This window comes from Apis cerana, linkage group LG1 (genome assembly GCF_029169275.1).
Source record: "Apis cerana isolate GH-2021 linkage group LG1, AcerK_1.0, whole genome shotgun sequence".
Taxonomy (NCBI): domain Eukaryota; kingdom Metazoa; phylum Arthropoda; class Insecta; order Hymenoptera; family Apidae; genus Apis; species Apis cerana.
The window spans coordinates 19,036,195-19,052,958 of NC_083852.1; the positions used below are offsets into that span (position 1 = coordinate 19,036,195).

Sequence of the window (16,764 nt, forward strand, 5' to 3'; positions counted from 1 at the left end):
GGGCCGATTTATCGGAAATGAGTTTATAATGCAGGTAGCCTGGACGTAATGCGAACGATAAGCGAGATCTAAGGTTGGTAAAGGTTTTCTTCTTTTTTCGTTTCTTTTCTTTTTTTTTTTTCTTTCTTTCTTTTTATTGGATTTCACCGTGAAATCCATCGAGTGCATGCAGGTTCGTGTTACCGTGTTTCTCCAAGAGAAGGAGAAGGAGCGTAAGAGAGGAACGCGTAGGTAGCCTTTTACATTATAATAGCATTAATGGGCTCGAAGCCGCACTTAATGCTCGTTCGTTCGTTGGCCAGTTCGCTTCGTTATTAACTGAAAATTACCGAAACCGAAATCTAATTCGCGTAAACACTGTAATTTCGTGGCGGGAGGAAGCGACTGTTCGTGGCTGGCACGGATCGGCGCGAACCCGAGATTCATACCCGGTCCAACAGAAGCGTATCCTCGAGTTTTTTCGCGTCTTTGAAAATTCGAAAATTTCTCTCTCTCTCTCTCTCTCTCCTACGTTTGTTTCTCTCCTCCATTTCTCGCCCGATTTTTCCCCCCGATTTAATTAATAAACCGAAACCGGAATAACCGGTGCTCGAGGGAAGCAAGGGTTGCGGTATCGACCGCGTTGTTAATTGATCGTCCGTATTGAAAATTTTACTATGTTAATTTGTATCCGTTCGAACGGTTGCAAACTCTTACTCTGTGTATCGCGAATACACGCGATTAGATGCGTCACGCTCGATTAGATCCTTCGGATGGAGTGATTTCCGAGTGAGCGGCTTGGAAATCCGCTAGTCATTTCTGTCATATTTACACGCTACCACGAGTACTCCTGTACGTGTCCGGTGAAACAGTCAACAGTTGTACGTACCTACATATACAGTGTGTACACATTCACTCGGTACATTACGCGTTCCTATGATCACGATTTATGGGCATACAAATTAGCACGGCGTAATAAACTAATTAGCCAACTCATTGAGGCCGCGTGTGTTTCTCGCGGACGTGTTATAACGGGCGAGTCGACTCGTATAATATTTTTCAACGATGACATTCAGTTACCGAGCTCTCCAGAATTTTCTATAATTTTCTCTTACGCTCGCAACGAGAATAATAATAATAATAATAATAATAATAATCTCGAAACTCGTTCTTCAAACTTATTTTTTCCTCCTCCCTCAGTGAAAGTTAGCCAGCCTCTCAGTGACAGTTACGAATCCAATTCGCGAGAATATTATTATCACCGTTTACTAACACGATCAACCGACTTTACTTTTTCGCCGGTCGTTCGGTTCTCTCTTTCCGCTCAAATTTGAAAGAAAAAAAGAAAAGAGAAAAAATCCCCTCGGGCGAAAAATACTCGTTGTACGATCGAAACGATAAAGCTATTGCTATGATGCGAAGCATCATTATTCTCGAGAGCGCGTATACGAATCACGGAATCGAGACGTCGGTGTACGACGCGTTACATCGAGAAAAAAGTGTTCCTCCATCGAATCATACTTGCAAATTCCCGCTAATAGACGCATCAATGCATCCTGTGACAAGAACCGGCGACGGTTGGACGTGTTCGATTTCTCGCCACGATAATAACAAGCAATTACGAATTATCGGCAATCCTTTGTAGCCGCTGGCTGCTCGCGCGATAGCGCCCTCCGATAAACGGCTCACCGATATTTACCTTCCGGATGCAGGTTACGCCCGCACCATGTGGCGCGTTTCAACCTTTCCACCTGTATTAATTAGCCCGTATAACATCGACCCTCCGATAATAATTGCAACAATGGAGAGAGAGAGAGAGAGAAAGAAAGGGAGAGAGGGGCTCGCGTAGAAGTATTAAAAGATGTAAAAGGGGAGATGAGCCGAGGCGAACGCTCGACCCGTGTCGATGCGAGGCGTGTCGAGGGGAGGCGAAAGGAAAGAGAGGGCCGCCAGGAGGCCCTGTATATACGTATTACCTTCGTATTATCCTTACCTTCGTGTCTAACGTTATATATACTCTGACAATTATCTTACGCTCGATCGTAAGAGAGGTAATTAAGTTGGCAACAATCGATTTTTTTCCTTATTTCGAACTCTCGCGCTCCAACGAACCAGACTTTCCCATGGAAACGCGATCGAAAGATAAATTCCTGTTCGAAATACGATCGAGTAGGCGCCAATCGTTTTTTTTATTAATCGTTTAATTATTGGCTCATTGTCAACGAGAAATAAAGGTTCGATTAGAAGAGTTGATGGATCGAATTTCTCGGATACACGCGCATTATGGACGAAACGATCAATTCTCGATCGTGTAATTGGTTCCTCGGTAATAGCGAATTATCGCGATATGTTATCGCTCGATTTCAACGCGATGAATCTATTTCGATCTGATCGTGAAAAGGAAGAAGTATTGCATTGTTCGATTCACGAAAGCGTGTCAGATCAAGGATTTTGGATCAATCCCTAATTTCTGGCAATTTTGTGTATCCGCAACATGTAACGATAACGAATTTAAAGTTTGCATTTCACGGAGTGAAATAACAATATTAATTCGTTCGATAAGGAAATATAGTGCAAAGATATATTTAGAAATAAACGGGGGAAAAAAGGAAAAGATGTTTGTAATTATTATTTGTCGCGGATAATAAAGCAACATTCTCCACCGATCAAACGATAAAAAACCGGATTGTGCGTGTTTGTCGTTGAACGTTGTAATGAGTTACAAGACAATTATTTTCCAGTATAATTAACTCAATCGCGATATTATTTTATTTATCTATCCAACAATCACGTAATATATTTTTTTTTTGCGTTTCTATTCTTAATTAATAAAACGCGGTCTCACTCCATGGTTCAAACAAACCATTTAATCTACACGTATTCACAATGAGCGCGTTCAAACTTTTCGCCGATTTACATCGCTGTGTACTCGCCACCGCTTACGTCACACGCGCATACGTGAGCCGATTAAAAAATTAATTGTCTGCTACCATTACCACCATCCGTTCGCGAAAAAATAAAATGCAACGATAATTACGAATCGTGTTAGTTAATTCTTGCAACTGCGATGCATGTTGCAACACACGCCAATGTTCCGCTCCTCCGATGAAAATCTTCTGACGGCGCGATTATAATTTGCAAATTACTCTATCGGAGAACGTGTAAAGCGATTCCTGCCCGCGAAATCAATTAACGATTGAGAGATATCGTTGAAATAATTTGTCGACGTCAGGGAAATTGGTGGATCATCCATCATCCACCGGTGAACCATTCGAGAGAGAGAAAGAGCGGCTTCGAGAATCGCGGATAAAAATGAACAGCCCTGCCGTTTTATCCATTTTGCTCTCATCTCGTATCTCGAGGATGTTTATGGACAGAGGAAGATCGGATATACGCGTGTTCGGTAAATCGGCCGATACTTTTGTCCGTTCGATGCTTCTCACTCGACGTGCTCGTTTCGTTAATCGCGCGTTAATATTTTGATACTCGACGAGGAACAATTACGAGTGATCTTTGAACCGGGAGAGGGAAAAAAAGAAGGAAGGGAAAAAAATCGAATAGCGCGTGACGGTATGTCGTAGGAAAGGCGTGTGTCGTAGGAATCGTGAAACTCGAGAAAATCTCTTCAGGTTGAGCGAGGATCATGCTACGAATTGACGAACGTCAACGTTTTGTCCGTCGAACGCCGATAATGATCTGCAAACGATCATTAAGACGATCGCGAAAAGTGTGTGTGTGTGTGTGTGGTAAGCACGATAAATCACGTTCGGGCACCGATGTGCAATTTACAAGCGCGGTAACGTAATTGCACGCATCCTAATCTACATCTAAATACACAAGCAACGGGAACGTGGTTGCCTTGTCATAAATATATGTATAACCGATATATGCCCCCACTTTCTTTCGTTATTGCGAGTTCAATGAACTTTAAAAGATGCCGCGATACGAAAATTACACGCAAATTTTCTTATAATTATTATAATTTTTGTTTTAATTTTGTTATTTTTCTCCTCTCTCGTTTATCACGCATTCTTGGGATTATTTCCTTTCTAATCTTTCTTTAAACGCTTTTAATGCTCGTGTCCGTGATATAAATATTATTATTATCATTATCCAAAAAATACGCGAAGAATTATTAAAATTATTGCAAGATATCGTTTAATCATTATTGTACGAAGGTAGAAAAAAATGTATTATAATAATTAGTCTAACGCGAAAATTAAAAAAAAAATGTTTATTATCGTAAAAATAAAAAGAGAAAGATATAGTTTATCGTAAATATTTTTATCTTTTCAAATTTAATAAGATTATACTATTTAAAATTACATAAAAGGGGTGATTAAACAAATACCTGATATTATGATATTTATGATTGCAATGTTAAAAAGAAAAACAAATTCCATTAAATTATGTTAATGTTAATCATCAATAAATCAATAAGGTTAGTGTTTATGCATAAAACTAGAAAATATCCGCTTATTTGACGACTTGTAAATTAATATACATATATGGGCTAGTATAAATACACCTGCAATTTAATTGCTCACTTATTTTTGCCGTTGATTGAAATACATTACATAGCTCGTGAAAAGAATATCACGCACGTGTTTCTTGTTTATTTTCAATTAAAATATACAATTTTCACGGGGTTAGTTTCCACGAAAATTGATGAGGGGGAAAAAAAGAGAAGAAAGAAAAAAGAAGAGGAAAAAGAGAAAGAAAAATATTTGAACGTTAAGGCGTTAATCGTACTTGGCATACATATGCGTACTGTTTCTTGGTCGTCGCGTGCATTAGTCTCTCGTCCTCGTAGCAGTTCCGAGAACAGGCGCATCCTTGCTCGAACAAAGCGAGACCGGTGTCGGGGCTGTCGACAACGATGATGACGATCGCGATGACGGTGGCTCCAGGTTCACCGGTGAAGAACACGCAACGGTGCATTCATCGTTTCTTTTTCTTTCCCCCCCCCCCTCTTTTTTTCCTCCCTTTTTTTTCCCCTGCGAGAATAGTCGCGGCCAACAGATAGAACTTAAGCACAATTACAATTATTTACGGCAGTTAATTATCCGCAATGTCACCATTAATTACTAAATTGCAACGTTGGCTGCGGTTCCCCAGTTGGCGTATCACGGTCTTCATGCGTGGAAAATTGCGCGCATACGAGGCGTTGAAAAAGTTTAATAGAAACCGATAATTACTTGCAGTGCTGACGATAAATTTTAAACACTAAGCTGGTAGTAGGTAACTAATTGTAAGATCATGTATTACTTAACCGATCGTAGCTGGCACGTAACAGAATCTAATGGATAATTACACCGGATTCCTCCCTCTTCCCTCCGCCCTCCCACCCTCCCGCCTTCTTTCCCGACGATTTTAAAAGGCGATTTAAATTCAAGCGATTTGAATAACGAATAATGTTTGCCAATTCGAAAATTTAAAAATATATACTCTGGAATAACTCTATTCGGTTCACGACAAATGTGAACAAATGTATAAATATATAGGTTAACAAAAAATTAAAAATTGAAACTAAAAAGTTTAAAATTCAAATTGATATTGATTACGTTCGAATGTTGATTAGTTAGTTGTACAATGTATTAGTTTGTAGTTATGCCTGAGTCATGAAATTAAGTTGTCGCGTTTATCTTTTGGTATTATCTTCGGCCTTGTTCGCAATGTTTTCCGTGTTATTTTCCATAGAGTAAATATTTCGCGGTATTTGCGAATTAAGGTAATCGTTGTGGATAGAACTGGTAGCGCGGTGGCGGTGTGGTAGGGAGGATAGGTAACGTATAAGTAGGAAAAAAAGGAGGAAAAACGCAGACACGTGCGAAAAGGAGACAGGTAGTTATAGGTAGGAAGTCGTGGAGAAGCGGGCGCGGACTCGTTGATTAATGATGGATAATTACGTTTTTTTTGTCGTTTTTGTAATTGTTAATAATTGAATGTAATCTTAATGACTTTTTAATCGCATTAAAACTTGCGTGGCATTGCGCAATCGCTCTAAGAAAAGAATCATCGAACGTGCTCGTTTGGTAGCGAATAATTATGACGACGGCGGCGGAAGCGCGTCATAGCCGCCGTCCTGTTCCTCGACATCCGGAACGAATTAAAACAGTACGCGGTACAATTAAACCGACTTAAACTAGGATTAAACTGGATTTGACACTTTTTCTTGACACGAGCAAGACCAACGCATTTAAAGAAAAATAACGTAACGTGCCCACTCATCGTTCAACGATGGTCACATTCTCGTCGGTCGCATCGACGAGGAGCCACCGCGAAGAGAATTATTATAGTTTTGTGGCGGAAGTGCATTATTCGTCGCTGCGTTTTTTGTTCTCCCGAGGGAATAATAACAGCGTTGCGGGACGATGCACCGGGGCGCGAATAAAAGGATGGCTGTTTTGCATAATTGTTGAACCGTGTACCGACGGTGTAATCAAGAAATGAGGCAGCTTTTTGGAAGCGGTCCGGGCAAGCAAATTTCACCTTGTAAGTTCGATGCCGCCTCTCGCCAGACCGAGATCTTGCCCATTAACTCTGATCTCTCCTCGCGTGAATAGTGGCGGCAGCGAAAAAGAAATTGAAAACTTTATAACGCGGGTAACCTTCGATGCCCGTAACCAACCGTGTTTCCAACCGGCCCTCCCTCCCCGCTCCTTCCTTCCTTTCCATTTACCAATATTATGATACTTTTCGATCGTTGGGCAAAATCAATCCACTTTCGTACCCGATATTTCCGTAATTAATACGAGCCCATAAATTATCGAACAACTACAGACCCACTTCGTTAAAGGTATCCAATCGCGCGAGCGTTATTGCACGAACAAATCCCCAGGAGGGAACGAGAAGGAGGTAATCAGGTTTTCTACCGGTTTTCCAAATCCACTTACGCATCGTTATGTCGTATACGCATCGAGGAACGTTGTTTCTTTTCGCGAATGAATGAAGTCGTTTGATTTATGTACGACGGTTAAGGGCCGATTACTCTACCTCCCCGATACTTTATCTAGTCATCGATCATAGCCTAGCGAGAAGCTAACTGTGAACAATGCACGCGTCTTTTCGAATCTCGTCCTTTCTTTTTGTACTTCGTACGAATTCCACGGCTCGTAATCGAAGAAAAAAATGGATCGAAAATTCCAAGAAAAGGTAAATATAATATATATAAGTCCGGGCAAAAGAGGAGTCGTAATCATCATCCTCGTGAACGTTGGATGACGTTGCGAAGAGCGAGAGATTAGAGCTCGCGAATTACCGGCCACTTGGCGTACCATTGTTTTCGCCTTTCCAACGGAATTCTAATTAAGGAGATCGAACGATAAGCCAGAGGAGCGTGGCCTAGCGACTAGCGAGGCGAGCAGGTTATTAGACTTTTTTTTTTTTTTTTCCTTATTATTCCCCTTGAACCGCTGACGTGATGTGGAAGTGGTGTTTCCAAGGAAGGGAGGAGGGTGACCGAGGCCTGCAATTATTATTCAATTTCCGTAACTGCACCTATCTTAACCCGATGTCACAATCGCGCGGCCAACTACTATCGGCCGTGTTGTTGTGAATCTCGCGCGCGTATGCAACATTGTGGCCACACGTTCGCCTTTCCTTTCCCCGTTCGCGTGTGTTGTTGCGTGGTGGAACCGGTGGAAAAGAAGGAGTTGCGCCGCGGAGGGTCACAATTAAAGCGCATTAGTGCACCAGCCGTACGCTCGCGTCGAGCAATTTTCGAGTCACCGCACCACCTTGACATTCTTAACGCCACACCGTTCCCTTTACACCGATCTGCGAGTCCACTTTCAACTCGTACTCGTTGCCTCTTCGATACGCGCTTCGTATTCCCATCCTTCTGTCCGACAACGAAATCTTCCTTCTCTGTTCCACGCCGAGGAAATTATTCATCGATCGACAAAGGAGCGCGAAGGAGTCTATTGTCTCCTCGAGACGCGTCTCTCCTCGAGATACTCTCGCTAGATTCAGGAAGCGGCCGGTCGAGTACCGCAATTGTTGTCGTTGCTCGATAAGGATCGTCGCGGGTATATAAATACCGGTCGGTAATAGAGGTGGCCGTTGTCATCGTTTGCGGCGACATGCGTCCTTTTAATCGCGTTCCGAAAGCCCGCCGAGCGCATCGAGGCGACAACCTGAATGACCCCTTCTGTGCATTCTACGCGGGGTCCCGCGACACCGGAATAATTAGTCGGGGTAGCTGTGAATCGTCGTCGTCAAGTGTGTGTGCGTACGCAACGCAGGATATCCTCCGTGGCCAGCCGGTACACGCGCGCGATGCACAATCAGATACCATCTTGTCAAGTATTCGCCTTCGTTTTCGTCGCGAAATTTCTCTCGAAAATTTCGGGCATTGCCGAGGGAATCGTTTATCGGGGAAGCATTTTTAGGGAGAAAAGTGGCGGTGGTCTATCGGATCCGTAGAAATTCGGGCGGCCAAACACTTGGCAAAAATTCTGTCTCTGGGAGGAGAGAAGTTTCCGATTCCAATTCCATCTCTCGGCTCGCAGTTCCTTTTCTTTAATCTTCTCCCGCGGGCAACTTCTTCTCTCCTGGTTCGTGGAACCCGGGAGGATTAACCCGTCACAGATTCGGTGGAGGGCCAGGGACCAATTTAGCCTCTCTCTCTCCGCTCCTCCGCCACCATCTTTCTCGAGAGAAGGAGAAGGCAGCCCGCTCTCCACCACGGGCTTTCAACGAACCCGGGTGTCGGGTTCTCGGAGTTTCACGGTGGTTTTCGTGGCGCTATCCTACTGCTATCTGGAGCCACGGTAATGTGCTTGCCTTGTCCCCGATTAATCCGAGTCCTCAGGACCACTCTCCACCACAGATATGTGCACGTCCTTCGACAGTGGCGGTCAAAACGTCGCTTCGAATTTTTTTTCGTACACCCGGCCACCGGTGCACAGGAATTCGACCATCCTTTCCGTGTACTTCCAAAGTATGCCGCATCTTTCCAACGAACCGGTCTTATTGGTCGATGGAAAACACGTACGAAAGGGATTTCGATCCTCTCGCTTTTCCATTCTTCCTTCCCCTCCCCCCGCGTTTCGGATTTCCTCCAGATGGCCGTCATTCCGTCATATTTAACTTGCAGAAGAAACGGGAAGCGTGCAATCGAGGAGGAAATGTGGAGGGGAGGGAAACGAGCGCATTTCGAGTCGGTAAAAGACGGTAGTTGCCACGACGGAGGTCCTCGAGATGGAAGGACGCTTATGTCGCGTCCTGCGGTGCCGCGCCGTTTCGCGTCCCACCTCGTAGGATCATCGGATGTTATCTGTGACGTGGAATGTCGCCGTAGGTACGAAATACAAATAAGGTCTCATGGCCTCCACACTTCGAATTAGGATCGAGAACCTTTTTTAGATTCTTATCTGGGATTGGCGCACGCTGCGGAGCCACGTGCCTCGGCTCTGAAAACCGTTGCCGCCTTCTCTAATTAATCGCGTGACGTGTTCCAAGCCCGCTCGGAAATTTCAATTTTCCTTCCTAATGGAAATCCTATGGAACCTTATCCTCGAACGCGTAAAAAAAGGAAAGGAAAAGAAAAAGGAAAGAAAACTCGGTGGACGCGCGGTTAGAAGTGTAATCGAGCAGGGTAACGTAACGCACCCTTTTTTATCTCGTTTTTCAGAAATAGTTGTTTTGCGCACGGGTGCGCAAAACAAGCCGGCTCGTATCGAGTTTTCCACGGATTTAATGCAAACTCTCTATCGGCAACGTCGATCGAGCAATTAGAGTGGAAGAATGTTTAATCCGGTCGCGATCCACAATTCTCCGTATCTTGACATTCCACGGTGACTTCTGGGAATGCGATCGTTTAGCGGGCATATGGGAGCAATTCATCGAGACAACGCATTCCGCTGTCTAATCCGTTTAACATAAAGCCGCCGTCCTCGTCCCGCCTTTTCTTGCCCGTCTTTTTTTCACCAGAAGAATCCGCGCGCGACGAGTCAATCCTACTCGTCGTGTCCCGGGAGAACGTTCCGTACGCGACAGCGGGAACCATCACCCGATGGGTGGTCAACGAATTCTCCAACTGTTCGAGATGGAACGACCGGCCATATAACGAGTGGAAGAGACGGCCCTCTTCGAAATCGAAATTGTTTTAGCATCTACCGATCATCGAAACGTGCCGCGAATCCCTTTCCCTTTCTTGCTCTTTTCCTCCTCCTTTATTTTTTTTCCCCTTCTCCCCCAACATCCCATAAGACGCGGATGGCTGCTCGTTCTTCGTCTCTTGTCGCGTTTTTACGACGACTATTTTTTTTTTCCTTTTTTTCTTTAGCGAGATGAAAAGCAAGAAAGAAGAGGAATTGCGATTTTCGTAATAAGAATCTGACTTTTTTTTTTTAAGAAAATAGGCTTATAGGTCGCGGATCATGCTGTATGGAATATTAATAATATTAATAATAGTCGGGAGAACTTCTATATATATATATATATATATATATGTATGTGTGTGTGCGAGTGTGTGTATATCTATGGAATTACTCAGCTTTATTACTCACGTGCCTATCTTTCTACTATCTTTCGCAACGAAGTCGCGCACGAGGCAGCACATTTTTACGAGTTATCACCGTTTCAAACTGGCGAATAGTACTTTGTCCCCGACATTATTCTTCCATTCTGCCGTTGAACGCATCGGTGCACACCGTCGTCAGGTCCCCAAACCTGTCCCCCGTGCTATAACTATATCACGTTGAGTCACGTTTATCATCGACCGTAATAGTTCGTTTCCATTTCGCCTCTTATATTTATATACACGCACCTGATTCGTGGAAATTGTCCACGGTTTTGAAATATTTCCACCTCCCTCCCCCCGCCCCTGGCAGAAATACCGATCGGATCGGCGTCGAGGATCGGTTTTTGCGCCGATCCTCGAGCGACGGAAGCACTTAATGCATCATTTCTGGCGACACTCGAGCACCGATTTCTTTTTCCGATCTTTCCGTTCCCCGGGAGTGGGAGAGCGAGCACGTCCATAAAAGTCCGCACAGGTGTTCGACCTAAACATGGCAACCTTCGAGGAATCGACTAAAGTTTCTTCGTCCGTGTCGGAACCTTATAGGATGGAGGGCAGCGCGCCGATTCCCCAACTGTACACGCCGGTTAAAGGCGCAAGAAAGTCCGCAAGATTATCGGGTTGCGGATCGGTGGATGGGATCGGTCGTGGATCTCGTTCGTGGCTGCTGCCCTCGGTTCATGAATTAAAGAGGGAGGCGCGCGCCATCGGCGATGACACGGTGCCGTAGCTACGATTTCTTGCTTCCACTTTCAATGCTCGCTCCGATTTCCACTTGGACGAGCCGTAAGATCGAGTTCGGCGTCGTTTTGCGGTAATTGTTCCCCTCGACTCGTTCGTCCCAGGCCTCGATCATCGCCTTCTCATTGCCTCTGGTGCCATTAAGAGCTTTTCAGCCACGTCTACCTTCGCTTCTGTCCCTCCTCTCTCTCTCTCTCGCTCGCTCCCTTCCCCTTACCTCCCCTGCATATCTCCACTCCTATTTGCTCCTCTCTTCGTCGATGGACCGTCCGCTTTTTGTCCACGAGCACACATCCTGATTGGTAGTTCCCCTGATGAAGACGTCCGCTCGTGGAGGCTGCATGCTCGACAAAACTCGCGATACCTTTAATCCGGTTATACGTCCACCCCGCGTCTCCAATATCGTCGTGTACTCTCTTCCAGGAAATTGGAACTTGGAAGAGGAAGGGAACAGCGAGAAATATTAATTATTTTTCTTCTTCTTCCAATTTTTAATAATACAATCTTCTCTCTCTCTCTCTCTCTCTCTCTCTCTCTCTCTCTGTTTATATCGTGTATTATATTTTTAAAAGAAAGGAGAGAGAAAAAAATTCGACAGATTTTATTTCCTAGTTTTTCTGTGTTTTGTCGAGGGTCGGGGGAATACACGCGGAAGCGATAAGAAAGTAGTTTCGCCTCGTAAGGTAATGTCTCGTCTCATTAATTTACAATTACCTCGAGTTATTATCTTCGGGAGGAAATGGAATTTATTTTTCGCGTCCACCTATTTTTCCTTCCATTATCCGCATAATTGGCAACAACACGTGCATTTGGTCAACGCGGTGTTTCCATCTCTTTTAAATTAATATTTTCATGATCGATGATATGCGGAGAACTGGCACGTGTGAACTAGCTCCCGGCCTCGGCTCACTCTTGTTTTCATCGATTCATCGAACGATTTATGCATTTACATATCCACGCATTAGAAATGATAATCTCATTTCCCCCTCCCTCTTCCGTCAGACGTATACCGCAACACGCATAGTTTTTACATGCCTTTCAATTTACTTGCACGGATTCTATATTGAATATACAGTGTAGCTAGAGGAGATAATAAAATTAGCATAAGTTGCAACTAACGATGTCATACAACCGGTGAACGAGACACCATTTCTTATGCCGTTCTCGAACGAGTATGGAAACGAGTCGTTGGAATACGAATTTCTTCCAATTTCGAATACCGTTCCTCGGTTTTCATTGGAGGATGAAACGCGATCGAAAAAAAACTCGTGCTTTAATATTCGTCCAACCCGGAGAGATTAGTTTTTCCAAAGGGGAGGGGAGTAGATCGCATTAAGGAAAACACCTGCGCGATTACGGGAAGGCTGGCTCGCTCGCTCGCGCGTTTAAACTCAATTAACCACGAAATTTCATTTCCTCCGCTGGTCGTCGTCCTACGCGGAGTCGCGTTCGCACGCATGGCTGCACTTCTCGAGAGTTGGAGGCTCGAGAAGCGAAGGTAAAGAACGGAAAAAGAATCGAGCGTCTCTCTTGGAACACGGATGTTTGTTAATGGAAGGAACGCGCAGCTGTCCGTGAACGAAAAAGCCGATGAACCCTCACCTTTTTTCCGCCCAATCCGATGGCTTACGATTAAACCAGGGTTCCTCCAGGGTTGCGATGTGACGTTTCACGATATCGTGTTGATTAAATTTATCCGCGAGGCGGGCGTTTTTATTTTTATTTCGCGATTGAAATCAAAATGAAAGAAAGCAACAACGTATATACAGTATATACGTATATATTAATAATTCGTATTCTCTACGAGGAGAATCGAAATTGAATTACGGGAAACGATTACGCGTCGGAGGGAGGAGTGACGGGATACGAAATGGGAGGGGGATTAAAAAGAGAAGAGAAAAAGAATAAAACGGGAGAGGAGAGGAGAGGGCGCGCGTATCGGGTCTCGCGGGCTGCATCCGTACGATATGCAACGGTATGCGTGCACGATTCGGTGCCCGAGGGCATACTTTTAATTTCGCGGGGCCCATTACGAAAAGTGATATGCACCATTCGGAAATAAATAGCCAGCAGCGAACTCACGTGCTTTTTGTAATGAGCCGAAGCAAGTTGCGAGCGGGCAACGAGCGAGGGGAGGGGAGAGGGATAGCGAGGAAAATGAGCGCAGGTATGGTGGCAGGTAGTGGTTATCTCTCGAGTTGAGCTCCCAGTTAATGACAACCCCTGGTCCAAAGCCTCTTCCCCTGCCTATCCCATGTATATCACCTGTCTCTACCATTTCGCATCTTCGCAACGACCGAGTTTCGTGATTTCGTTTACCGATTTCGCATCGCCGCGCGCCGCCACCCTCCCCCCTCGGTCGTTTCACCCCCTTGTTCCTCAGACCGCCCCCTTCCTACCTTATTACCAACCTTCTTATCTAAATTCGCTTAATGCCTCCGATATCTAAGCTATATCACCGAGGTATTCACCGAGCGCAACTCCAAGATAGGCATGGACGATGCGTTGGCGTAATTAAAAGTTAATCGGCGACGCGTTCCCAGAAGGGGCAGATTTCCACGATTTCGTGGATACGAAGAGAGAGAGAGGGACGCGGATTCAAACGCATTCCAACCGATCTCGAAAGATCCTTAAGAAAGAATCGCGGCAACCCGTTCGACCGGCTAAAATTAGTCGAAGCTTTAAATAACACCATTTTACGACGTGGAAATGTATAGCGTGGCAGCTGAAGCGACCGATGTCATAAAGCAATTTGTCGCCGAATGGCCCTAATGCTGGTTTTTCCCTATTCTTTTTTCTTCTTCTTTCTCTTCCCTTCTTCTTCTTTTTTTTTTCGTCACCAAACTATGGCATTAAAGTTCGTGGTGACTCTGGTCAATGACGAACATTCCGTTCTCTCGGAATGTGTTCGTTACGAAGTTATGCAAAGTAATCGATAAAAAGATAGACGTGTCGCAACGAACGCGGATTACGGTCATTGTTCGACGATATTACCTGTTTTCAATATCATTTGAATAACACAATGCAATGCAAATTAACATATTTGCTCTTTACGATTTAATCCGTTTAATTAAGATGCCCGCCAGCTGCATTTTTCATCGATTATTGGCTATTAATTATCTGGAATAGGGGTAGAGAAGCGTTTTAATTGAATATTCCATCGAATTGTGGCAACGAACGCGTTCATACATTTATGTATACATTTGTTTGCAAGATAATACCCGCATGTTTTCGTCGCTTTTTCTCCGCAGCTGGACGCGATCGACGGTTAACGAAACGGAAACCTGCATCGCCACTTTCTTTAACCGGACACTTGGGAACAAAACCTTCCACTAGCTTTTACCACCACTCGTACTGTCCAACCTCGCCTACAATAATTGCGTTCACCTGTATCGATTACCTCTGCTCGATGGTATCGAAGGAAGGCATTTTTCTCTACGTCATTTTGTCAAAAGGAATATAGGAGTGGCAAAAGACGCGTCGATGATCAGCGACAGAAGACTTACTACTACTTGGTACATACGCGAACATAAACACACGTGATCACGAGACGCATCCGCGTTGGAATCGGCTTGGAGCATCGGCAAGCGAAACTCGGAATAAATTTGCACGCGATTAAGTGGTTGATTTACCGCTGGAGGTGTATCGGTAAAAAAAAGAAGGAAATTACGTCAAGGAATCTTTCTTGATGCTTTGACAGATTTGATAGATGCGAAATATAAATGCGAATTATATTTGAGCGTAAAACTCTCGATAATTGCTTCCCAGAATATTTCTCGTATTTCTCGAGTGAATAACGCTTTGCGAATGATTATCCCAGAGTAACTTTTATTCTTTAGACACAATTTCCCCTAGCAAAAATTCCCCTAGCGTATCCTAGATCTAGCTTCGTTATAAGATTATAGCGTATTCGCATCCCTTCAAATGAGCGTATCATCAGATAATTGTTCTAAAGGGATCAATCAAAAAAATAATCCACGAGAGCAATTTGAGAACTCTCAAATGCTATATATCGGGTTAACGACCGGCTGGAGCGTATATACTCGATTCCTCGTTTCGATCGTCGATGATGATTCGTGGCGTTGATTGGGTGTTTCGATAGGAACGAGGTTCGATTTATTAAAAAAAAAAAAAAAATAGGAAAAGATCGCAGCTATCTGTGATTTATTTGTTGATTTCGTACGGTCGGCTGACGGTTGTGAGGGTCAATCTGGTGCAATCGAGGAGGAGGTACCCGAGAGATTTACGAAGATGTACGCGATAATGAGTTCTTGTTAACGCTATCGACGTTTTGGCCGAGATACAAACGTAAAAATAATTGTTGCGGTCGGTGGCGATGTACGAGAGAGAGAGAGAGAGAGAAACTCTCGTGATCGTTCGAGCATGGAGAATGGCTTTATAGTGGCGTGAATTATTTACTCTCCCTGGTTTTTTTTTACCAAATTATTATCCGCTGTTAGCACAACGCGTAAAATCCTTTTGGTGAGTTTCGCGAGAACGAGCCAACGGCACGTTAATTAGAGCATAAACTTATTAAATTCACGAGGCCGTGCGCGAATTATGTATTATAATTGTTCGGCGAAAGGAACGATTATGTCGGTCGTCGAAATTGATCAGAGAATCAGGAAATCGATGAATGTTAAATTGGCACAGTTTTAATTTTCCAGATCAGTTTCGCATATATAAAATGAAAACGAGTTGGAATTTAAACAAGAAAGATCGGTTTCTTCGGAAGTGCGAATAGTTTCGTTGTTAAATGTTTTTATTGATCAACTTCAATTCAGTTCCGATTATATCTGGATAAATGCTCTCTATTTTTTTTTAAATTTTCGTCTATATCTCTAGAATCTTATCGTTATAATAAAATTTATTCTTCGACGAGTAATTTCAATTTTTAAAACAATTTTAAAATTCTAATTTTAAATTCTAAATATGCTAAATGCTACTATAACTCGATACTATAATTCGATTCGATCGACATTTATTTTTAATTCGATATTCATCCGTTGAACAAATAAATGAATATCTCGATTTCCACAGATCAATAGATGGAATAGATTTCAAGCGAAAACATTTTCGACTTACCGATATTCTCTCTCTCTCTCTCTCTCTTCGAGCGAACAAGGGCTTGGAACGCGGTTACCCGACTGTAAACTCGTAAACGGTAGTGGTCGCTTCGGAAACCGGAAGTGACGCAGCCCGGTAAATGGTAGTTATCGATAGCCTGTAGTTAAGTTCGATGCGCGAGCTTCGTCCTGAAAGCCGAGAAGAAGGGAGAGGATATTCTGGACTAGATTGTAGTTGAAAACGAACAAAGATTCCTCTCCCTCTCTCTCTCTCTCTCTCGCGGAATGGAAACCGAACGAATCACACTCCTTCCTCCCTCCCTCTTTAAATAATAGGGCGGTCGGTCGAGCTGTAAACTTTTTACAACCCCCGTCAATCTTTTTCTTTTTTTTTTTTTCCTCTCTCCCTTTCGTTTCTCTTTATTCCGCTCCAGTTGCTTTATCTCTGCC

General features: G+C 43.8%; 1 protein-coding gene across 3 annotated transcripts in view; it reads right to left on the reverse strand.

The window, feature by feature from the left end:
- Window positions 1-16,764, reverse strand: part of LOC108004343 (homeobox protein aristaless) — a 68,446-nt gene that overhangs the window by 15,846 nt on the left and 35,836 nt on the right. The window contains exon 1 of one of the 3 annotated variants that reach the window (XM_017067183.3): window positions 4,732-4,948. The exons of the other annotated variants lie outside the window; for them this stretch is intronic. Coding sequence (XP_016922672.1) covers window positions 4,732-4,813 — 82 coding nt within the window. The 5' untranslated portion in view covers window positions 4,814-4,948. Of the gene's footprint in view, window positions 1-4,731; window positions 4,949-16,764 lie in introns of those variants that run through there. 3 annotated transcript variants of the gene reach the window in all.